The following is a 26,326-nucleotide window of genomic DNA, read 5'->3' on the forward strand; positions in this document are numbered from 1 at the left end:
TCTGAGGAGAAAATCCCCCTTCTATGTGTCTTCGCTCTTTTTCGATGGATTTTTGCCCCGCCAGAAACTACGCCCTTCAAGCACTGCACTGAGGCTCTGCGTCACTCCCTATGCCTCTGCAAGCTCACAAACCAGAAATCGTACCTCTCTATCGACTCTCCCAGAGAGAGATTTCCTCGGAGTCTTTGCTCTCCCGGCAAGGACTGCACTATCCCTTCAACGGAATTCGAATTGTTGCCAAATGCAGCTATTGGCTTCTCTGCTCAGCATTGAATCTGCTCTTCCTATTTCAAAATCAATGCTCTGATACCATGTGAAAATTCCTATACTCAAGGAACCCCTACTGCAGCAAAATTGAATTTAGTTCTCCTACTTGATTTTAATATGCATTATCAAGTTATTTTCTGAAAAATATTGAAGTAAATTACTTCTGCAGCCTACACCAATTTAATTTGATTACATGAAACACGAAACTGAGCAAAGAACAAGATACATAGGGCACAGTTATTTTTGGACAAAATAGTCCCCAGAAAAACCCAATGCAGGAAAATCGATGCAGCAGCTCTAAGGGTTTTATATTATTAAGCAATAGTTTTGAATACAATGTTGGATGCCCTCCCGACAATCCAGTTACAGAGAAAAATATAATGGCAGAAAATTGAGTGAGATTACCTCACTTCACCCAATAGTTTCTGACTGATCCGGTAGCAGAACTGGCAAACCCCCGGCTATCTCTACGTTGGCCCTGCGTCAGCCTCAGAGGCTTTGTGTCAGCCCTGCGTTGTCTCTTCTACCTCTTGGAGCTTCTGCGTCAACCTCTCCCGGCTGTTCTGGCAGCTCCCCAGCAATTTCATATTTCTGCGTGTAGGCAGCTTCCCTTCTGCGTTGGCCCTTTTGGCTCTGCATCAAGCCTACGTGGGCCCGGACTGGCCAAGCGTTAAGCCCTCTATGTGTTGCGTTGCCCCTACTGGTGGCTCTCTGCCTCCCTGCCCAATATTCCCAAACTATCCCTGTCCCTCTGGCTTCAATATATATATATATATATATATATATATATATATATATATATATATATAACTGCATTTCAATACCTGTTGTGCTTCTTGGTTAAACGCTCTCCCCATACCACTACGCGTTAAAACCTATCCAGTTCAGGGTCGTTGTTATCGTCTTCCTTCATTATCTCGCTTTCGGCAATGATTCGTCGGCATTCCCTGAGAACAGCTAGTGTAAGGAACACCTCTTTGTAAATCATGGTGTCGTTCTTGTAGTTCGTATTGTTTGCATAGCGGAGCTTGCCGTCGGGACGGAATTCAAACTCGAGAAACGCATGGCTGAGTTTTCCCTTGTGACCCACGTAGTACCTAACGTAAAACTCTTGGCCGCCCGGACATGAATCGGAGAACAACAGGTAATAAAGGAATCCTAGCACATCAAATTCGCAGCGAGGGCTACCGTACAGGAGCTCCACATCCCAGTCCATCGTATGTTAGTTATTGGAAGAATTACAGCGGTGGTGGTGATGAATAGTTTAACGATTGAACATCATACGCTGGTTCACATACTCCTGAAAGTTGATTAACGCTTGGTATCACCGCCATCATGTTGTCTCAGGCTTGGTGCCTCCACACCAGAAGATAAAACACTCTTCGGCCTTCTCTATTGCTAAAACACTCTGTAAAGAACACTGTAACGCCATCAACTGGTATCCAAGGATCACTACTTACTCCTTGGCACAGTCGTTCGATGCATGCTTGTCCAGTGTAAATTTGCTAAAGCCCAGGCATACGTCGTTGGCCTGTACGTGGAAGATGGAAACAGCGCACATCAATGGATGACAAAGAATTCCAACGAGGAAGTATTTAGTCGACTACTAAGAGCACTTGTTGCTTGAAGACTTGTATTGGTAATGGACAAGTATGTAGCTAGGCAGATGCAATACAAAGTTTACAGAGCCAAACTTGTTACGGGTGTTGTGGGAATCTCCTTTTGACGACAATGACGACTTGAATTTGGAGAAAATCCCATCCGTTGACGAGGCATAAGCAACGTTGAAGTTCAAGATTCCTGCTTCAATACTTTCTCTCTGCATGATACAAGTAAAACGAAACTTCTCATCAGCTTGATCCATATTAATGTGAGTTGTGACGATTATACCTGCGTCAAAATCAATGGGCTGTAAACGTTCATCGCACAATTTTTCATGTTGATCCACTGGTGCCGCTTTGAATCGATTGCCCGTTCTCTTACATTTAAATATTTTGGCGGTGGGGGGAACTCTATTATTGTTTTGTCTAATCTCGTACGCCCTAGGCTAATTAGGCTTCAAAATTGTTTTGAAAATAATTGAAATTTTGGCCGGTTTTGATAAAATTTGGTATAGTTGTCAAGTTTGAAGATTTTGGGTGACCAAAAATTTTATATTTTGGGGCTAAAGAGAATAGCTTGCAGTCACGTTGGTTCATAGTTGTGAACAAATTTTAAAGTGTAAGTTTGACATTGGAGAAAATGACTCAAGTAGGTGAAGTATTAGACTCCTTGAAAACTCTAATACAATCTACTTCTAATGACACATTCCAAATCAGCAAAAGCTCTCTCTCAGAAATTCAGACTTGTCTACAATATGCACAAGAACAGATTGATTTTTTGCAGCTTGAATCTCAACTACAGCAGTGGAGTCATCATTCTGAACCGGTTTCTGTCCAGAAGATTGAAACCAATGTTCCACCAAGTCTCCGGGACGGGGAGACGCGGGTGCGGGGAGACGCACAAAGGGGACGTGTGGGAGTACCTTCAAATTTTAGGGAAATTTAGGGGAGACAGGGGGACGTCGAGGTATATATAATATAATTTTTAATTATATTATATATATATATATATATATATATATATATATATATATGTATATAATTTTGAAATTTTCATGTTCATATTCATTGTTCAATAATGAAAGCATATTAAATAGACTAATTAGTAATAGTAATACCAATACATTGAAATTTCAAATTTGATCCATACATAAAATTTAAATTCATAATTGAATCAAATAATAACATGTTATAGCAGCAATGTTGCTGGCCGTGTGGAGGGTTTGGTGGAACCATGAAATAAACACCCACCTAGAAAGCAGAGGTTGAACCCATGTTTTAAAGAGACAAACAGCACAGGGAAATCCGAAAAACAGTTTAATAATAATAATGCATGGCCTGAATCGGATTAAAATTTAGAAGGTAGATAAAATGTTAAGAGACTAGCATAGTAGATTGCAAAACAAAAATTACCAGCACAGCAAATAGAACATAACAAATCGTTGTTTCAGCTGTCGGCTACGTGGAGGGCTGGTGGAACTGTGGAGCAGCAAGGTAACCAGTAACCACTACAACATAACTACTAACAACAAGCCACTGCATGGAGAAGAGGGAGGATAAGGCGTGAGCTGAAGCTCTAAGGCTCTTGTGGGCGCAGTGGGAGCAAATTCACACTGGAACGATGGAAGAAAAAAATGCGCTCAGTTGTTTTAACTTTTAACAGAGGTAAGAGCATAATGAATGGACGCAGAATGAAAAGTAGAGTTAAACCTAACTTTTCATGTAATTTTTTATTTGTAATTGTTAGTTTAGTTTATTTTTAATTTTAATTTTTTTTAATAAATTAATTTCATTTTTTATTTTAGTTTATTTATTTTTATATAAAGGGTAATTAGACAAAAATGAAGGGGGGACGCCCAGAAGAACCCCATTTTCGGGGGGACGCCCAGAAGAACCCCATTTTCGGGGGGACGCCCAGAAGAACCCCATTTTTGGGGGGGACGCCCAAGAGTACCCCTTTCGGGGAGTCGAGTCTCCCACCCTGGGGAAACGCACCCCCTTGCGTCTCCCTGAGTCTCCCCAAAAGGGGGAAGTGGGGAAACGCACACCCGAGAGTCTCCATGTCCCGGGTGCGTGGGGTGCGAGGGGTGCGTGCACCCCACCCTGGGGGACGCGTCCCCGTGGAACACTGATTGAAACAGACTCCCATAAACAGCAAAACAATAATCTTATAGTTGATTCAGATCCAGTGCCCAATAAAGCAACAGAGTTACATGCAGATGAAAAATTTCAGTTTGCACTTCCCAAGCCCATCATCAAACCTCGGGAAGAGCTTGTCCGCAACAAGCACAGAACAGGTCTTGGATATGATAAGGAGGTTTCCTTTCATATTCCATACTATTCCAAGCCCATCAAATTTCAAGTGTTGGGTTTCTTCATGATAGTTCATCTTCACATGTTCCTGCTCGTCTTCCACAACAATCACAATAGAATGTCAGATGCCAACATTGTGACAGAGTTGGCCATATGAAAGATCATTGTTTTGATCTTCATCCATGTAAGCACTGTCATAAAACCAATCATTCTTCAAACAAATACTTCAGAAACAAACCTCCTACAAGAACAAAGATTCATCTTGGATGGATCGCTTCTTGGAAATGGGCTTCAACAGCCAAGAAGATATTTCGCTCATACAACAGGATTTGTTCTCGAATATTGAAAAGTCTTGCAGTTGAGATCTCTTCATCTTCTCACCTTTTATCTGACAGGGGGGAAATGAAGGTCATCTACAAGATTCAAAGCCACATCAAGCGAGCCTGAGCCACAACCTACCATACCAGATTCAGAGTTGTAGCCAAAGAGAAAGATGCCCCTGATCATGCCTTCAGTTGATGATGCCTCTTCAAAGAATTGGGGACACTTCCTCTAGCAGAAGACTTCAGCTTCTTGCCAATTTTGGAAGAGTTCCAAGAATTTCATTAAGCATTCTAGAGTTGGTGGTAATCCTTAAACCATCACAGGTTGAGACCTCCTAGACTTGGAAGAGTTCTGGGAACTGCACTAGCGTTCCAGTGTTGGTGGTCATCCTTAAACCACCTCCCTTATACCAACATTTGAGAGAGCACATTCAACCTAGTGCTGCCATGCATTTTTTCACGTTTTGTATTACATCTCTCTTCTTGGACTCATACATAACCCTTCGGATTAAGGGGGGCAATGTTGGACACCTAATCCTCTAAGGGTTGGTGTGGAAGCTGAATAGTCTAAGGAAGTCCAAGAGACCTTGGAATACGAAACCAAAAGTCATGTGAATGTACTATAAAAGTATATCATTGTCAACAATAGATACACACATGTTTTTCATTTACACTTTGTGTTTTCCATGTATGTGTCTAACCTAGTTACATTATACAACAGTTTGTAGGTACACTGGCCCTTGGGCTCCAAGTTCATAGACTTTGGAAAAGAGCTGACCTTGTTTGGGCTCTTGGAATTTTTGTTTGATTTTCTTACCGTAACTTTTGAAACACATTTGATCCATTGTCATTATCATCTAAAAAATTATTTCTCAAAAATTATTTTATTTTCACAAGCATTGTATATTTGTAAATATATCTTGTAAAATTATTTTTTGTGAATTATTTTTCTAACCCTTGTTTTGCAGCAACTGGGATTTGGGGTTTATTTTCAAATTTTGTACATATTAGAGTTTTGGGAAATTCTATTTTTCATTTGTGCAGGTCAGCTTCAAGAAGAGTTGTTCAAGTTTTGAGCTAGATCTAGGCCCTTGAGGGTAAGATCTAGTCTCTATTGTATTTGCAAGGCCAGCATTGAAGAATTTTGTAGAGAAATTAGACAAGTTTTCAGATCTGAAGAAACTAAAAAAATTTGTCAAGGGTTTGAAATTTGTTTAGGGCTTCCTAGGCCTAGTGTTGAACCTCCTAGTCTAGCCGCAGGTTCAATTTTGCCTCTTTACCCTAGCCGTGGGCCCCTTCACCCTTGACGTCATCCCTCTAATGATTGTTCCCTTAGCAGCAGACCTATTAGGCATTGTGGTAGCCTTTTCTAGGGCTTTAAGCCCTAGCCGTAGGCTTTAGAGCCTTCCTCCAGCCCTCGTACAGCCCTCTTCCTCCTTTGTTTGCCTTTCGTTGCCCCTTCTCCTCCCTTTTCTCCCTCCTTTTCCCCTCCGCTTGCCATTCCTCCCCTCCGCTCAGCCTTCCTTCCCTCTCGGTCCCTCTTGGCATCCCTTCTAACCTTTCAGGCAAGCTTTAAAGGCCTTTCCTTGCTAGGTCGCATACCTTAGGGATTCATCTAGCCCCTCAGCTCACTAATTTCCCATAGCCGCAGCCTCTAAGAGGCCTATTGTGACCTCCATTTGGCCTCTTCCCTCGGCTTCCCCCTCCTTGAGCCTAACACTAGCCCTTTAGGGCCTATCATTCCCCTTATCCATCCCCTCTTACATCATTTCAGTCATAGCATTGGTGAATTTTTATTTTTATCATTGAATCTTGGTGTTTTGCATAGACTTTGGGATAAAATCTTGTGTTTGCAAGTAGCTTCACTACTGAAGAAAATTAGGGCAAGTGGACTAGTCTTCTACCAGGCCTAAAGGCCCACTGGTTTGCCCTCCAAACCCTTGATCTCCTCACTGTTTACTTACAGCTACTTAATCATTTGATAACAGTGATAAGGATCTCATCTAATTGGCATAAAATCAACTCACGAGTTGTCTAATAAATTAACAAAAGTATTGCATAAATTGGGCATCTATCATTTGGTAAGGATCTCATACTCTTTTGGGACTGCACGCTAAAGTCTGATGCATATAACAGTGGCATTGGCATATAAGGGTACCTAATTCATTGAAAGTTTGGTTTTGGCAAAGTGGTTTGATAGTGAGATAACTCATTTTTCATTTTGCATGCATATGCATCTCACCTTTGCATATTAAGAGTACCCTAAACTAATCTAACTCACTGCTGTCATAAAATTTACTTGTTGCTTATTTTGATATCATTGAAACATAAGTAACATAAAGTGTTTTCACTTGTTTATACTCTATTGATAATAATTGCTCATAATTGAAGGCATTGTTTATATTTAGTCTCCTAAAGTGATTTGACAATTGGTATCGCTAATGAGAGCACTAACATATTGTTGTCTTGTGAGATCTTAATAAGTTCCAAACTTGCACTAATAAGCTCACTCTCTAAAGCACTTGACATAATCCAATAATCTTGTTGAATGGTTGCTTAAGTGGATAAATCTAAGAATTCATTGGATATTGGTATCTCTTGTTCTCTTACACATTGGCATTGAGGAATCTAATTACAACATTGGCATTATCTTGTTGACATAACTTGGAAAGCTTCTAATTGTCTAAAGAGCATTGATAATCTTATTGTCTCTTTTGAGTAATTTTCATTTGCATCTGGTATTGTCTACTAATAATCATTGGCCAATTGTTCTAAGAAAATATGTGCTCTAGTTGTCATTAGATTTATGGTTCATACCTAAGGTGGATATCTATTGTGAATGATAATTCTATATTGGTAAATCATTGTGAAGAGACTCAATCTTGTTGTTTACATCTTGGTTATCTCTTGTAAATTTGGCACATATTCTTGTGGTTAAGTTTGTCTCCTATTTACCATTGTCAAGTGCTTATTGTCATAATTGAGGATCAATCATAACTAAGTACTTAAAGGAAAATAAACAATCTCACCGTAAGAAGCACTCAACTCATCTTTGCATTCTAAGATTAGTTTTTCATTAATAACTTACCTCCAAGCATAAGCTTGGCTGATAAAGAATAAGACCACCTTTCTCATCTAGCTTGAGGAGCCTAGCACCTCTTTGGTGGTTAACACGATGACCTTGCAGTCGTCAAAGTCGTAGTCTCTGCAGTGTCAAAGGCATCAGGTGGCTAGAACCTAAGGGGAGGTATTGTTAACCAAACCTGTTGAATTTTCTAAGTCTAACCGTTAAAAAATTAATATGTATTCTGCTGGTTATTTAAAACATTTAAATACCGAAATAAACACAATACAATCACAACATCTATAGATCACCAACTGAAAGAAAACAAGCACACAAGTGACACCGTTATTTTTGGACAAATGTCCCCGGAAAAACCCAATGCGGGAAAACCGATGCAACTATTCTAAGGGCTTATTATTATGCAGTATTTCCTTGAGTACAAGTGGGTGCCTAACCGGCTCACCCGACAGAGAAAAATACATGGCAGCAATACCTCTATATTTGGAAACAGGTATTCACAAAACCTGTCCCACGAAAGCCTCTCCGACACAACTGAAGCTCAGCGCTGGCCCTTCTGGCCTCTGCATCAGCCTCCTACTAACCTGCGTCAACCCGAGGACCCTCTGCATCATCCCTCTGAGGCACTGCACAGCCTCTAGGACCCTCTGTGTCACTCCAGCAACCTCTGCGTGGATGACGCAGTCCCTCTGTGTTGTCTCTGTTGGGTTTTGTGTGGCCTGAATTGGTTGCTTCTCTCGCTCTCCCTGCTTCTGCGTTGGTCTCTCAGTATTGTCTCTGCCACTCTACCCAGTACTCACTGCCCCTCGCTGTTGATCACTGATTCAACTTTGCTTAGCAACCCCGCTCTAGCAAAATGAATGACTGATCACTCTGGTGTGTTCTCCAAATGACCCTCAAGACTCTTCTTATACTTTTCTCGTTGGTCCTTCAACGATCGAGATTAAATCTCTAATCAATAGTTAAGATTAGATTTGGCTTGATCCATGACTTTTGGAACCTTCCAACCCAGTTTTATATTAATACCCATTAATATTTTATTTTTCCTAAGTTTAGACTTAGGAACTCCATTAAAAATATTAATTATTTTAATATCTCCCAAACCATTTCTGGGTCTTAGAGATCTCATGTGCTTTAGCCTCTCCACCAATTTTCATGGTTAGAGCACATCCGATGCTACCACAAATCAACACCCCCTCTTAGCGAGGATTGTGCTCTAGTAATACTCCTCACTAAGCATCACTCTGATTATCTGACACTAGTACCTGTGCTAATGCTAGGCCACCCCGCCCAACATCCTCTGCATTGTTGCATCCTGTATTGTTGCCCATGGCTCTTCCACTGCCACTGTTGCATCCGTACGACAACTCCCTCTGCATCCATGTTGTTGCTGGTCCATCCTCCCAACACTGCATCCCCCTCTCATCATGTTGCATCATGCTACTGCATACTGTTGCACTGCAACTCAGTTACTGAGAACTAAGTAACTGATCCACCCAACTTTTAACATCCTTGTCAGGCTAGAAACACTCCCGATGTTGAAGCTCCCTCTATCGCTAACAAGTGCTCCCTCTACTGACCTCTGCGTTGCTGCAACAACTCCCTGCATCTCGCACCGTTGCACACATCTCTGTGCCATCCTGCACTAGTGCAACACCCCCGTGCCTCTCGCATTGTTGCAGCCTGCTAGCCTCGCATTTCCAAGGGACTCCTACATTGTAGCACTCCTACATTGTAGCACTCTCTGCCACTTCATCCGCATCCGTCCCTACCGACATCCGCCAATCCTGCTACTCCTCTTCGGGGCTCCTGTAGCAAGGTATAATCCAAGAGGTTGGGTACCTCAAGGATCCTGCCCCTCATCGCTTGTAGTCCTCCTAACTATAGCTCGATGTCTCCCCACTTCTTCTCAAGTGGCACATGAGCACTCATGGCACAATCGCCATCCTTCTCGACTTCTTTCTACGCCCTCGCTAGCGCTATCTTCTAGTCAGAAGCCTCTCTTTTACTTTTCTTCCTCGGACACTAGTTCGAATAGTGACCCAGTTCCCCACAATGGAAGCACTTGACCTTGGAGAGGTCCTTCTTCTTCCTCTTCTCCTGCTTTCCCGCAGATGCCAGAGCCGCATCCTCTTCCTCTTCCTTCTTGATCCTGACCCCTTTGCTGCTACTCCCTGTCTTGGTCAGCCGTCTGATCTCTTCTTGACGAAGAGCCGCCCACAGTTCTTCCCAATCCGAAAGACTCGCCCTGCCTAGTATGCTCTGGACAAATGTCTCCCAATCCTTGAAGACTGCGTTAAGTGCGGTCCTTACCATCAACTCCTGATCCGGCGTGGCCCATATGGAAGTCAGTTGGTCACAGATCTCCTTCAACCGACAGAAGAAGACATCTATCAGATCTCCATTCTGCATCTTGTATGACCTTAGTTGATTCTCTAGGAGCATCTTCCTCGACACAGAAGTATGTTGGTACAATATCTTCAAAGTGTCCCACATCTCCTTTGTCGTTTCCTTCTCGGCAATATGTGGGACCACATGATCCTTGACCCCATCAAGGATGATACACTTTGCCTTAGCCATTGCCTCCTTGTACCTTTCATTAGCTACTGGGTCAACTAGGATAGCCATCACTCTCAAGGCGAAGCCCTTGATACGATGCCTATCTAAAATGGACAAGATCTTGGCCTTCCAGACCACAAAGTTGGACACTCCATCCACCCTGTCCTGATCTCTCAGCGCATTCACAGCCATCTTGCTATTTTTTGTCGACTCCTCCGAGTATCTCTACTTCCCGCCTGGAAGTTCTCAATTCGACTCCTGCTGAGTCTCTCTACTTCCCATCTGGAAGTTCTCTTCTGGACTCCCTCTGAGTCCCAATTGCCCTCGTGGAAATCCTTCTGCCAACCACCAAGTTGCCCCTCTCCAATCGTTTGTGCAACTGCAACACTGATCCGGATTCCTTGGCTAGAAATCCGCCTCAACAACAACTTCCTCGACTTTGGTCTTTCATTGTTAGGTATTGTTCTCACCACAGTACCCCACCAACTTCGCTCCCGCAAGCTGCCCACAGCTTCCTTCGCCCCAGCAACTGAAGGATTGAGCCTCTTGGCTCTGCACAATCCTGGCGCTGGAAAAATAGCTCCCTCAGCCAACTGTGTCAGCCCTCCTAGCCTCTATGTGAGCCTCTCTCTGCGCTGGCCTCTCTCTAGCCCAAAATGATGACGCAGTCCCTTTGCATCAACGCTTCCTCTGTCGCTTTTGCAAGGATCAACTACAGCCACTCAGGATAGCTGACTCTGCTGCAAATTCTTTGCTCAGTTGATGCCTTCAACTCTCATGTGATCTGCAACCACGCTCTGATACCATGTTGAATTTTCGAAGCCTATCCGTTAGAAAATTAATCCGTATTCTGTTGGTTTATTTCTTATACTTGTAAATTCTGAACAAGTTATTTAAAACATTTAAATACCAAAATAAACACAATACAATCACAACATCTACAGATCATCAACTGAAAGAAAACAAGCACACAAGTGACACCATTATTTTTGGACAAATGTCCCCGAAAAAAACCCAATGCGGGAAAACCGGTGCAGCTATTATGAGGCTTTATTATTATGCAGTATTCCCTTGAGTACAATTGGGTGCCTAACCGACTCACTCGACAGAGAAAAATACACGGCAACAATACCTCTATATTCGGAAACAGGTATTCAGAAAACATGTCCCACGAAACCCTCTCTGCACAACTGAAGCTCAGCGCTAACCCTTCTGGCCTCTGCATCAGCCTCTTGCTGACCTGCGTCAGCCCTCTGAGGCATTGTGCAGCCTCTGGGACCCTCTGCGTCACTCTAGCAGCCTCTGCGTGGATGACGCAGTCCCTCTCACCTTTGTGTTGTCTCTGTTGGGCTCTGCGTGGCCTAAATTAGTTGTTGCTCTTGCTCTTTCTGCTTCTACGCTGGTCTCTCAGTATTGTCTCTGCCTCTCTGCCCAGTACTCACTACCCCTCACTGTTTATCGTTGATTCAACTTTGCTTAGCAACCCTGCTCTAGCAAAATGAATCACTGATCACTCTAGTGTGTTCTCCAACTGACCCTCAAGCCTCTTCTTATACTTTTCTCGTTGGTCCTTCAAAGGTCGAGATTAAATCTCTAATCAACAGCTAAGATTAGATTTGGCTTGATGCATGACTTTTTGGAACCTTCTAACCCAGTTTTATATTAATACCCATTAATATTTTATTTTTCCTAAGTTTAGACTTAAGAACTCCATTAAACATATTAATTATTTTAATATCTCCCAAACCGACCAGGTACAATCTGCCCAAACCATTTTTAGGTCTTGGAGATCTCATGTGCTTTAGCCTCTCCACCAATTTTCATGGCTAGAACACATTCGATGCTACCACAAATCAACAAAGCCTTTGCTTGCTTCCCCTTGGCTGTTTTCTCACAACCTACTCTAGAAACTAGCTTCAAAATAGTTAAGCAAAAGGATACATTTAGCTATGCATTTAATTAAAATAAACCAAGATCTTGCATCTCACCTAGGTCATAGGATTTGCATAGCATATAGGATAGACAAGCATTCCTTAAGCAGTGATCGTTCATCCGGTCACCTAGTATCTAATTGATTTAAAGCAAGTAGTTGACTCCATAAGGCACTGGTGTCATAATTAATTCAATCTAATCTCATAACTTGCTATAATCAACCAAGTGCTAGGCCATTCAATCGTGTCTCCCAGACTTCTTGGTTGCCAATAGGTTTTGCATTTCCATCTTCCATAGGGACTACCCCTCATAGCCTGTTGTTGTGAGACAACTAGAACAAAGAGGTCGGCGATTAGAGTGACAGCCCCTAACCTAATTCGTTGTCGCATCATGCCTGTATAATCTGAGTGAAAACAAGCCCCACATGTGCTAATTAGCCCTCCTCACACACATATAAATAGGGCATCATTGAGATTCATTTTGAGCATCATCACACACAATCATTCAATCTGCAATTTCAGAGAGACATCACACATGCAGAGAGAGGAAGCATCTTTTATCTGTGTTGACTATTCTTTGGAGTTGCAATGACTTTCTTTGACTTGGGCAATTCGACACCTATTTGACTGAGGCTCTGATTGTATTGGAGTGTCCAAGAGTTCAGAGATACTTTGACTTTGTTTGACTGAGATTTCATCCTTATTTAGGTTAGTTGACCAACATTGACTGTAGGTTTAACCAAAAACTTTAACTAGTTCGTTGACTGTTTTCTGAGGCTACTTCAGGACCAAATTTCAGCCCTCTGTTTAGACACCTCAAGGGCCAAAATTTGGACTCTCTATGTAGACTATAATTATTTGACGATGTTGACTTTTCTCTCCTAGTGGATTGGTTTTGACTAGAACAGTAATGAGGTCAAATTTGAATCTTGTTGGAATATTCTTTGGTGTCCTATTGATTAATAGAATCTCTCTCTCATAAAGAAAGAATTGGTTGGGTTTTCCCCTTGTGGGTTTTGCCCTGGTTGTGAGCCTAAATTCTTGGTGTCTCTTGTCTATTGTTTACTGTTTACTGTAATCTCTATATTGCTCTATCAATGAAATGAATGGTTGAAGTTTTTCATGTATAGCTACTTAATGATTGAAGTATAAAGAAAGGATCGGTTATATCATTAGAAGTAGTTATCAATTGTAAAAAACTACTCTAGGCTTGACTAGACTTGAAAAGCAACAATTGTAGGGACCATAGAGTAGTCATATGGGTCAACAAAATGGAAGGCACTTTTTAATCAAAAATGTTGTTGGGTGAACGAAAAAAAATAATGACAACTTCCAATAGCGTAGAAGGGGAAGCTTACAATTGGTGTTTATGGTGGACCAGAAAATGTGACACGCATTCTTTTCATTGGCAAGTTTCATCACAGCCTTATTGAAAAAGTTTCATGACAAGGAAGACGATGACCTATACAACAAATTCATTCAACAAAAACCGAAAGGAAACGTGAATGACAACATGCACTAATGGGAAGTTTGGGCCACAAGGCAAACTGCATTCACAGATAACAATTGATAAAAAAGTACATATGTGAATTGAAGGATTACATCCATAGTGAAATAAAACTATGGAACCCGAACCCGACTCCACACGTACGTGGGCCCCAAAAATAGGTTTATGACTTACCAAATACAGCATTCCCCATTTACATCAGCGCATTGGGCAGTATGATGACTTGAGCAACTGATACACATTCCAAAGTACCCCCAAGACCCAGGAAGTTGATCTTATTTTGCCTAGCACAAAGGATTCTTTATGATAGCACAATTGGACTTAGCATGCTCCCGGCTGGCTTGAAACTACTTAATAGGCAAGCCACGATTCAAAGCCCAAATGAGTATGATCTTCCATGAGATGACTAGAGAGATCTTGTCGCACCTGATGGAGCCCTAGTGCTAGAGAAAGGAGGAACTACATTTCCCACACGAGACCCATGGAGATGACATAGGGGCACTCCGGCTTGATTTAGGACCCTTGGAGTTGTGCTTCGAAGTTGGATTTGAGGACTACTCAAATGATGGATGATCATGATGCTTGGAGACACCTTCAACCTTCTCTTCACCATCACCTAGCATTTGGAGCCCAAAAAGGGCATGATGTCATCATAATAGAGGCTGATGGCTCACACATGTGGGTCTATTTTAGCAATATTGCTTGTTAAGCTAGTGGGTTGGCTTGTAACCCAAGGTTTACTTTATGTTTACTCATTATCAAACTTGTTTAGGGGCTTCAATAGTTAAAATTAGGTGAGGTAGACATCATATATATAAAAGGTCACATCACATTCTTCACTCATCGTCACTTGTGGACTATTTCGGCCTCTTCAAAGATTTTTGCCTAGCTCTTGTACCTCGCTACTCTTGTGGAGATGTGATCTTTGTGGATATTTTGCTATTAGAGACTAGTCCTTGTTGTGGAAACATCATTTTGGGATAATGAAGTATTGTTCATCGATATCTTCTAAGTAATTTTACTGTTGAATATCTTTTATGGTTATTGTATGCAATATATTGTGCTAAGGTTTCTATCTTCCACATCTAAATTCATATCTTTATATGAAATCTTTTGATGAAATGGTGCATGCATTAATTAAGAATCTTGAACATTCCTTGAGAACTTCCTAGTGAGATTTCTCTTGATCTTATCCTCGTATTGAATGGTAGCAAGGGTTTTGAAGTGGAAAATCAGGGTATTCCCCCCTACTCCCTCCCCGGATTTGATATTTCCATAGTAATTTTCCCTTCGACTCCATCATCCACGCAGTTAGTAGGAATTGGCATCCACAAAGATGGTCAAAATTATAAAAACAATATTCCTTTATCTCCTCTCAGCTAATTCGACCCTTCAAGGCAAGTTACTAGGGCTAGGGCATAGGGAAGAATTCAACTAGGGTTGAAGCATTGGCTTGATTTGAGGTCGTTCTTGCTAGTTGGACCTTATCACCTCTCAATCTTGTGTTTTGCATTGTTGGAATAGCCTCCTTAGGCAATTATAACCTATAGAACCCTAATCTAGCATTAAGGCTTTAACTTAGGGCTTGTTGAAGGTTTGTTGCTCCCATTTGTTCATCATTTCTTCGGATTCTTCCTTGCAAACCTTTTCTTGGTCTTATATGCGTAATTGTGCCATTTTGCATCATATCATTCAAAACCCTAGGCTATAAGCCCTACTTGATAGGTTCTCTTTGAGGCTACGCTATTCCTTGTCACATTAGATTGAGCCTTGTTCTTAGTTTGAGTGCCCTATCTGAGCCTATTAAAACTGTCCCCTTTGAACTATTGACTTAGAAATATGAATATATGTTAGGTGACCTATACTGGGAATCCTCCCTTGTGGTGAAATTGCATTAAAGAGCAGGAGGTGGAGTGCTGTGATGGCAGTGACCGACAGCCCATTGTTGTATCTTAGTCTAGCATTCAAAACCCTAGGCTATAAGCCCTACTTGATAGGTTCTCTTTGAGGCTACGCTATTCCTTGTCACATTAGATTGAGCCTTGTTCTTAGTTTGAGTGCCCTATCTGAGCCTATTAAAACTGTCCCCTTTGAACTATTGACTTAGAAATTAGAATATATGTTAGGTGACCTATACTGGGAATCCTCCCTTGTGGTGAAATTGCATTAAAGAGCAGGAGGTGGAGTGCTGTGATGGCAGTGACCGACAGCCCATTGTTGTATCTTAGTCTAGCCCTTGCCTTGTGAGGCCTCTCACAAAACCTGCTAGATTTTGAGGCAACAGGTCCCAAAAGATTACTTCAGCAATAATTGGTAAATAATCAGAAATAATCAGGGAAAGTTGGAAAATCTTCGTGCACCGGTGGTGTTAAATAAAATTAATCGGCATTATTTAGAAATAATGATTTCATTGATTGCAACAGCACTAATTCGATTAACTGGATATTGTTTCACCCATGATCTCAAACACTCACAAGTTTCATTGTTCTCTTTTCTAAAAGAACCTATAAAAATTTGAAAGATATTTAAACAGAAAAAATACCATCTTTTACTGTCTCTTTAATTCTGATTGCATATTGCACAACATATGAAAATGTACAAGCCTCTATTATTATCAGCCATAAATGAAAAAAACAAAAATAAAACCATAGATTTGCAAACCTCTGGACAGATCCAAGCATTTCCAGCACCACGTATTTCACCACCATCTGTAAGTGTTGCTCGAATGCCATACACATCTGTGATCTGCCAAATAGTATTATGGAGTTACAATATCGTTCCCACTGGATTCTCCTCAACTAACACAACTTCCATAAAAAATAGAACACCTAACAAGTTTAACTGTAATAAACATTCACCAGGTTGCAATACCCTCTAATGACTTTGAATGAATAAAATACTTGAACACAATGAAAAAGTCACTTGCCATAAAAAACACAACCTCCACACATCATGTAGATGCACTTCACCGATTCAAACAGAAAAGCTCTGCTTCTAGTCACCTACAATTCACTCCTAAATAATAACTACTTCTCACAAACACACATTTTCAAAAAAGTGATCTTTGAAACTCACGCGACTATCAGTGTTGAAAGTAAAATTGGCTGACACATATGAGAATGGCACATGACCTATAGCTGCTACCGCCCCAAACTCCTTGTTTCGCATGACTGCTTCAGCCGCAGCAGAGGAAGGCATATTTGATATGAAATGATTGTTTTTCTTTGACATTATGCCACCACCTACAAATACAGGAATATCCAATGGGCCTTGACAATTGAAAACTGCTTTCAATGAACCTGCTAACTGCAATCAAGCAACATCCAAAAAGAGATATATAAGACAAAGTCCATGTCTTTCAATAATTTAAAGAGAGACTATAGAAGATTAAATGAAGATAGCTTACCCTTGAGAACACAAGGCCAATTTAACTCCAATAAGAATACAGAAAAGTTCATCATTAAATTTTGATTCTTTCCCTTTATATTACATTACGGGTATATCCACACTTGTAGCTTGCACTTGTATCCAAATATTTGAAGTGCATGTGAGGTGAGAAAAATGATGGCACAAGGCCACATCCTTCGAAATTGAGACACAGTATAATGTTCAGAACTTCAGGCTCAACACTGGGTCTGAGAATGTTGCAAAAGTTAAAATATATGTGACAACAATTATAAACACAACATCAAATTCAAGCCCACTCAAGCACTAAGGATATAGGATCATCAGGTCCAGTACTGTGTCATAGTGACAAGTAATGCATTTGCAAAGAGATTATATGTTATGCTTACAAGAAAAATATAGGAAAGTTAGCAATTAACTGATGCACTGGGTTCCAAAGATTGTAATACTAATTAGCGTAATAGATGAAAGTAAATGCAAGAGAAGAATACAGACAATAACAGCATCCTGTTTCTGACACCATCGCCTAGCATTAGAGTCACCGTGAAAGTAATTACCATCACCCCAATTTGGGGGAATGCAAGCTATTGTCACATACGGACCTGTTACCCATCATTTCAGCAGGGGTGCCTGTTACCCACCAAAAGTGGGTAACCCATAGGAGATTTTTTCTCCTCATTTGGCAGCCAGTGAGCCAGAAGCCCTATGATGGCCCACAGATAGCTTTAGATCAAAGCTCTCTACCTATGCTCGGATCAGTGCTCTGTCCCATCTAGCATGCTTCTTGAAGGAATGTGTGTCATCTATCGAAAAGTACATTAACCATTCTTGTAATCATGTGCTTTCATTTAATGTTTTGGGGAGTACTAAATTCTAATATGCATCACAAGACAAGCTAACTGATTTGTTGAAATGTGTAACTAGGTTTGGTCTTCATAAATATGAAATGTACTCTTGATTCTTGTATGTTGTAAAAAGAAAGAAAATTTATTATTGCTATTTTTGTAGCATGGGTTTCATGCTCAATCTCCTTTTATTTAGAGGTCAAGCACCCATTGAGTGCTTCTAGGGTTTGTCCTAGTGTCAAGAAGTCATAGAGTCATTGTCATATGAAGAAGACCCCATTGGGCACATTGTAAGATGTAAAAAGAATTATTTTTGTATTTAGAAAGTGTCAAAACACCCTCCAAGACCAAGTCAGCCCGGCAGCTAAGAGTCAGCCTCATTAGGATATGTCGTCCTCCTTGGAAGCCTATATATAGGAGGGAACTCAACCTCCTATGGACACTCACTGACTTCTCATCATCTAAGCAAAGCAGAAGCAGAAGGCTAGCAAAGAAGGAAGAAGGACGAAGGACGAAGGTTTGGGTTATTTCTCTCTCTCTCTCACATGCAAAAAAGGAAGACTAGGGTTTGATGCTACAAGGTCAAAGTTGAGGAAATTGCAAAAAAAGGTCGAAGAAAGGAATATTAGTTCACCTACAAGCCCTAGAAGGAGAAGCAACCCAAGTGAGGGTCAAAGGAAGCTTTGGAAACCCTAGAATTGCTCACATGTGTGGAAGCAGTAGCTGTTGCAGGGGCCAAAAATTTTTGGACTGTTGCTTGTGATTGTTAGGTCGATTTTACTTTCATTGTTTTATCTTACATCACAGCTACTATTTTATCTTACATCACAGCTACTCTTTATGTCATCTATTGATAATTACAAGTAGTCAAGTCACTGTGTCATATCTAAGCTATAATATCTTAGATTGTCACATCACTTAGATTCTAAGTCTCTGTCAAATCTATCTATACACTTGAGGACTGTTATCACAATTCTTAACACATGATGGTGAATGTCATTTTGTCATTCTTCAGTTTCTTAGGCTATTAGTATTACTGTTTATGTCATCTATTGATAATTACAAGTAGTCAAGACACTGTGTCATATCTAAGCTATAATATCTTAGATTGTCACATCACTTAGGTTCTAAGTCTATATCAAATATATCTATACACTTGAAGACTGTTATCACAATTCTTAACACATGATGGTGAATGTCATTTTGTCATTGTTCAGTTTCTTAGGCTGTTAGCATTACTGTTGCTCCCCAAAAGTCATGATGTTACAGAGGTTATATCAAAATGCCAAATCATTGTTCTAAGGTATGCAAGAATGGCACACAGGTTATTTTAACAAACTTCGAAGTCAATGATTGGCTTAGTGCATGATACTGATACTCAAACAATGAACCCCTTAATACCACTGTCTTATGGTGTAAACAATGTCATATATTGACAACTGTAGGACCATAAGAGGATACAATGCTCACTGTGATATCATTTACTGTGATGTCAAAAGTCTTGTTATCAAAAGGTCATCAAAACCTTAATTCCTTGCAACATGCGAGAGTTTGCTACATCATAGTCAACAGTTTTAGGTCACATTAATTAGAGGCACAGGCCATATGAAGGACAAAACGTCCTTGCTGCAAAGAGAGCCAAGTAATGAAACCCTCAAGGTACTAAAGATAACAATTGCATATTCGGTCAAAAGTCTGCAAGAGAAGCACACAGATCTGAATGCCTAGTGTTAAGGTTCGATCATCTATTTGTTGTCCTGTACAGTGACTTTTCTAGGAGGGCCGACGGTCTAGCATTAGTCTATAAGTCCAAATTAAAAGCTTGACGCCAAAAGGAACGAGCCGCACTAGGTTCTCCCCTAGCATATCATTCTTCCCTAACGAATTCCAAGGAAAATTGATCCTAATTCAAGTGGGCCGAGAATCCTTACAACAGGGCACTAAGGCTTGTTCAGATTCGTGCAAGGAAAATCAAGTTACACAAAACAAATCCATCAAATATCCCAAACAAAGATCAAAAGAAAAGAACCCTTGCTGTTTTAAGTGCCCTAGAAGAGGTCCGAAGTGTTGTGCAAGAGTGCCCAGCCAAACTATAATTGAAGGGCTAACAGAGACTAGTAAGCAAGAGGAACAACTACTACAACAAAGATGGGATGAAAGATCCATTCAGGAAGAAGAGTTGTGGCAACAAAAATCCAGAATAAATTGGCTGAAATGTGGGGAAAGGAACACGGCCTTTTTCCACAAAACAATGATACAACACAGGAGGAACAACATAATTCTGGCTCTGAAGAACCAAGAGGGTCATCTCATTCACTCTCAAGAGGAGTTGGAAACAGAGCTCATCAACTATTTCAGCTCTCTTCTCAAAGAGCCAAGGAATGATCAGGATCAGGATATCAAAAAGATCACCAAGAATATTCCCAAAATCCTCACGGAGGACCATAACAAAATGCTCCTAAGGAAAGTCTCCCTCCAGGAAGTGGAAGATGTGGTCATGGGAATGCCCAATGGAAAAGCTCCAGGGCCGGATGGGTTCACCATTGATTTCTACAAATCTTGTTGGCCTATCATAAAGCTGGATGTTCATACCCTGGTGGAGGAATCTCGAATTCAGAAGTTTGTCCTTAAAGCCCTTAACTCCACCTTTCTAACTCTAATACCCAAGGGAATCTCTGCGGATTCCCCGGACAAATTCAGGCCCATAGCCCTTTGCAATGTCATATACAAAATAATCTCCAAAGTTCTTGCCAATCAAATTAAAGTCATCCTCCCTCTCCTGATCTCCCACCAACAGCCTGTCTATGTGGAAGGAAGACAAATCATGGATAGCATCATCCTCCCTCATGAGCTCATTCATTCTCTCAAATCCCAAAAATTACCTGGTATGATAATTCAGCTAGATATGTCCAAAGCCTTTGACAAAATTAGCTGGAACTATATGAGACAGATCTTGGATGCGTTCGGCTTCCACAAAGAAAGCATCAAGTGGATCATGGCTATGGTGTCAAGAGCTTTCTTCTCCATCCTCGTGAATGGATCACCTTCGCAACCCTTCAATCCTACAAGGGGTATCAGGCAAGGGGATCCAATCTCTCCCTTCCTCTTTGTTATAATGGCGGAAGGGCTAAGTCGCTCTATCACTGCTGCCCTGCATGAAAATAAGCTCTCTGGTCTCCAGCCCCATGCCTCTGCCCCCCCTACAACTCACCAGCAATTTGTGGATGATACTCTTCTCATGGGCCTCCCATCCATCAAAGAGGTTGCTTCTTTCATGTCCATCCTTTCGGACTTCTCTGCTGCTTCTAGCACCTCCATCAATCCCCTTAAATCCAACTTGTTTTTCTTTAACACTTTGCTGCCCATTTGCAAGAATTGTTAATCTAGGTTATCATTGATGTCAATATAGCAGTGTTTGTGATGGAAAATTCTTTGATACCTGATTGTCCATTGATGCCCAGTGATCATAATGCTCAAATTTTGATATATGATGATATGATGAGATGGAGGACCCAAGTGGATTGAACAGCAGGAGGTCAACTGAACAGCAAATGACGCAAGAGGTCAATTGAACATCAATTGAACAGCAAATGACGCAGGAGGTGAATTGAACAGCGAATGACGCAGGAGGTCAATTGAACAGCAAATGACACAGGAGGTCAATTGAACTGCAAATGACTCAGTAGATCTAGTAGAGCAACAGCGATAACGGAGGAGCATAAGCAGAGTTATCAGAGGTCATAGGAAGATAAGCCACAGGAGCAACAACAATCGGAAGAGTGAAGAGAAGTCACAGGAGCAACAACTATCGGAAGAACGGGGGTAGGAAAGTACGGACTTCCTTGATCGTGGTTGAAGTCCCGCACAAAAGCCCAGTCGTCAATCTCATAGTCAACCCTTAGATCATGGTCAACTACGGGGGTTAAGGCCAGTTTTAATCCATGTGCCAGTCGAAGTCCCGCAAATACTCTGATTGCGATAACATTGTGGACCTGTTGCACCATTATAATACGTCCTAAAGAAATATCATATCCATCGCATATCGCAAGTCTTGAAGAGATGTAACGATGGAAAACTGCCGATTGCGATAAGGTTGTGGACTCAACGGGTTTATTAACAACTGCTTAAGATCGTATCGCATCTGCGCCATCGGCAGCAGTGGAATCACTATGTTATGTGCAAACCTTTGATAATTGCGATTGCGCTTAAGGTGATGATATGGCTAGTGGGACCACCCATTATATGGTTTTAACTATGTTGATATGTGAATATCGATGATGTTGATATCGGAGGACAGCGCACACTTGTAAAACCTCAGATTCTCATGAAAGTTGCGATTGCGGGATTAAAGGAATAATGTGGCATGTGGGATCTCCAATATGGGTATAACCTCTCTTCTGATGCAATTTCCGTGAATAATTAAGTCTGTGGATGAAAGGGCCTCTCTGATATAATTTTAATATGTGACATCATAAGTTGGCCTATCTTCCAAATGAACGTGTCTTTTGAGTATTGGTGAACTCGAAGAGACAGAGGAAGCCGAAGATCGAGAAGTCAAAGGTCGAGAAGCCAAAAGGTCGAGCAAGCGCAGAAGAAGCAGAAAATCAAGCAAGCGAAAAAGGAAGCCAAGGGTCAGGGGTATTAGGCATCTATAACAGAGAACAAAAAAAAGTTCACAACTGGTGAACTGGAAGAAACAGAGAAAGTTGTACAGCAAGCAGGAGGACAAAAGTAAGTCGTAGGTCCAGCAGGGTTGGGAGCAGAGAATAACTACCAAACATATCTAGACAATATATAGCAGAGGGTTGGAGCCCTTGAGGTTGGTGCCTCAGAATTAGAAGGATTGGTGTCCTTGGAGTTGGTGCTCCTAAATCCAAGGTTGGTGCCTTCACAAGATAGGGTTGGTGCCCTGGAAGTTGGAGCCTCACAAAAAGTCCAAGTTGGTGCCCTGGAAGTTGGAGCCTCACAAAAAGTCCAAGTTTGTGCCCTGGAAGTTGGAGCCTCACAAAAAGTCCAAGTTGGTGCTTGGCAACTGGTTGAAGCCCTATATACATTGTACTTGATTTATTGTAAAGATTATATTAATAAAATCATGTATTCCTGTTGTTCATTTTGTGTTCTAAATATAAATGATTTAACTGATAAAAATAACAATTGAAAATAAATACTTATTCTCCCCCCTCAGTATTTCCAACAATTGGTATCAGAGCAGGCTTCTTCGTATCAGCCTAACAGATAGAAGAAGGATTCTTAGTCACAATGAGAAATCAAGAAGTGTCAGGAAGACCTCCTCTGTTCGATCGGACAAATTTTGGTTTTTGGAAAAAAGGAATGTCCTACTACTTAATGTCCCTTGGACCTGAAGTTTGGCATTCAGTTTTAAATGAGTACACATCTCCTTCCACTCTTCCAACAGATCAAGACGAAAGGAAAGCTTACATTGCAAATGCAAAAGCCTTAAATTCCATCACTAGTGGAATCACTGATTCTGAATTTACAGAAGTCATGAATTGTGGTTCGGCCAAAGAAGTATGTGATAAGCTAGTTAGCTTATACGATGGGGACTCCAAAGTTAAGAAGGCAAAGCTTCAAACTCATAGAAAGCAATTTGAAAGTCTGAAAATGGATGATGAATAAGATATTACATCATACTTTCCCTGAGTAGCTGAAGTGGTCAACTCTCTTAAGGATTGGAAGAAAACATTGAAGAAAGCACTATTGCTCAAAAGGTCCTAAGATCTCTCCCAAACAGATTTGACTCCAAAGTAAGTGCTATAGAAGAAATGAAGGACCTAGATACTCTCAAGATGGATGAACTTCATGGAATCCTCATTGCCTATGAGATGAGAAAGGAATCCCAAGCTCCAAAGATGCAGCATTCCAGGCCTCAAAATCAAAAAAGGGGAAAGAATGGAATATCAGTAGTGATTACTCCGATGTTGAATCCGAATTGGTGCAATTTGTACAAAGACTAAAGAAAGGATCTAAGCTAAAAGGTAAGTACCCTCTTATTTGTTTCAAATGTGGAAGAATAGGTCATTATGTTGCAAAATGTCCTCATAAGCATGATACTGATGGTGAGGAAAATTCTAAAAGGATGGTATACAAAAAGAAAGGGTTCAATAAGAAGAATTTCTTCTCTAAGCAAGATGAGTCTGAGGAAGGTGAATTTATTGTCATCAAAAAGAAATCAACTAATCAATTCCCTCACCGCAAAGGAGGTAATGAAGAATCAAATGAAGAAAATGACCATTCTGGAAGCCAAGAAGTATTATTCATGGAATTCACAAATGATGATGATTCAAGTCTAGAAGGAAATGTAGATGAATTGTTAATGAGTGCCATTGAAGAAAATGAGAAATTACGAAAGAAAATCATCTCTCTCAAGGTAGAAAATGAGGAAACAAAAAGAAAGGAAGACCTCTTGAAAAATAAGCTAAAAGAAAAAGAAGAAATTTGTGAAGAACATAAAGCCGAAATAGTATGTCTAAGGAAGGAATTGGAGCAAGTCAAAAAGGGTTGGGAAAGCTCTCAAATACTTGACTCTATCCTAAACAATCAAAAACCTCAACATGACAAATTTGGGATAGGTTTTAAAGGAGAATCATCAAGTACTAAGAATAATGCGAAAAGCTATGCCGACGTACTTTCCAGCAACCCAAAAGAAGAAAGATTATTTCATCAAAGGCCCATCTCAAATCCAAAGAATGAAGAGAGAGTAACTCCAAGGAAAAATGTAGATTTAAATCATGGCTATTACAACAGGTACAAAACTATCTTTTTTGGGCACTGTTTTTATTGTAAAATTTCGGTCATCAAGCTAGACATTGCATGGCCCGTAAGAATGAAACACCAAAATTGAAGGATCAAACAAACAAACCATATGATCTCAAAGGGCAAGGACAAATCAAGACCTACAACTCTTTTGATCCCTTGGCCAAATTTGATCCAATTTGCTCATTATGTAATGATAATGGACATAACGAACAAAATTGCCCCTTCAAAAGAAGAAAAGCAAAAAATGAGAATCCCAACACGGATAAATGTGGCCTGGCTCTATGTGCGCACAGTGATGAAAATCATTGGTTTGTGGATAGTGGTTCCTCCAGACATATGGCAGGGGACAAAAGAAAGTTTGTCTCATTGAACAAAAAGGAAGGAAATGTATCCTTTGGAAGTGGATCTGCCAAAATTGTTGGAAAAGGAACTGTTACCCTTATTAATGTAAAAGGAAAGACACAAAATGATTTGCCAGTGAACAGGCTCAAACACAATCTCCTGAGTGTTCGCCAAATCTGTGACCAAGGACATAATGTTGTCGTTAGCACTAAAGATTATAAAATAAGAAACTCTTCCTCGGGGGAACTTTGGTGAAAGGAGTTAGAACATCAGATAACGTCTACATTCTGAACAAAATTCAAGATAAATGTTACTTAAGTCAAACAGATAAAAGTTGGCTGTGGCATAAGCGACTTGGACATACAAGTTTTGATAACCTGATCAATATCAACAAGATTAATGCAGTACGAGACATCCCAAAGTTATTCAAGCCAAATCAAGGATTATGTGGTCCATGTCAACATGGCAAGCAAACTAGAATCAGCAACAAGACCAAGGAGTTCTCTACATCAAAACCTTTGGAGATCATCCATGCTGATTTATGTGGACCAACTAGAACTCCGACACTCCAAGGACAAAGGTACTTTGCTTTATTTGTTGATGACTATACTAGAATGATGTGGGTATATTTCATAAAATATAAATCCGAAGCATTTGAATGTTTGAAGAATCATAAAGCTTTTGTAGAAAATGAAAAGGATTCTAAGATTAAATGTCTTAGAACGGATAGAGGGGGAGAATTCACATCAGAAGAATTTGATGAATTCTGTAAAGTACACAGAATCGAAAGAGAACTCTCTGCTGCCAGAACACCCAAGCAAAATGGGGTAGTTGAAAGAAGAAGCCGAACAGTTCAAGAAATGGCAAGAACAATGTTAATAGCAACTGACTTACAGCGAAAATTCTGGAGAGAAGCAGTCGGGACAGCTGTTTATACCTTGAATCGAACTCAACTAAAACCAAATAATGAGAAGGAAGACCTGCTTCAGTAAAATACTTCAATATTTTTGGAAGCAAGTGCTTCATAAAAATCAATGATGGCTCACCAGGGAAATTTGATTCTTGGGTTGACGAAGGGATATTCCTTGGATATTCTACAAGGATCAAAGCCTACAAGTGCTACAATAATCGACTACGGAAAATAGTGGAAAGTATTGATGTGAAGATTGATGAAGACCTTCCAAAAAAAGAAATTGAAGATCATGAAGTTAACCCTCTCATTGAAGAAGAACCTAAAAAAGAGGAAAAAGATCAAGAAAAACACAAGGAAAAAGAACCATCTCAAACCCCTTAAAAGATGAAGTTTCATCAAAAACATCACCCAGAAGAGCAGATTATTGGCAATAAAGATGAAAGGATGCAAACCCGAAGAAG

The 26,326-nt window shown here is 40.6% G+C and overlaps 1 protein-coding gene across 1 annotated transcript in view; it reads right to left on the minus strand.

Moving 5' to 3' along the window:
- Positions 1 to 26,326, minus strand: part of EMB2410 (embryo defective 2410) — a 541,348-nt gene that overhangs the window by 284,187 nt on the left and 230,835 nt on the right. Inside the window, exons 7-8 of the mRNA XM_089441428.1 lie at positions 16,659 to 16,889; positions 16,245 to 16,328 (exon numbers count right to left, since the gene is read on the minus strand). Of these exons, the coding sequence (XP_089297554.1) occupies positions 16,245 to 16,328; positions 16,659 to 16,889 (315 nt within the window). The remainder of the gene's footprint in view (positions 1 to 16,244; positions 16,329 to 16,658; positions 16,890 to 26,326) is intronic.

The sequence above is a fragment of the Pinus tabuliformis genome, chromosome 9, assembly GCF_031772625.1.
Source record: "Pinus tabuliformis cultivar Carrire ecotype Pingquan chromosome 9, CPIR1, whole genome shotgun sequence".
In the NCBI taxonomy this organism is placed as follows: domain Eukaryota; kingdom Viridiplantae; phylum Streptophyta; class Pinopsida; order Pinales; family Pinaceae; genus Pinus; species Pinus tabuliformis.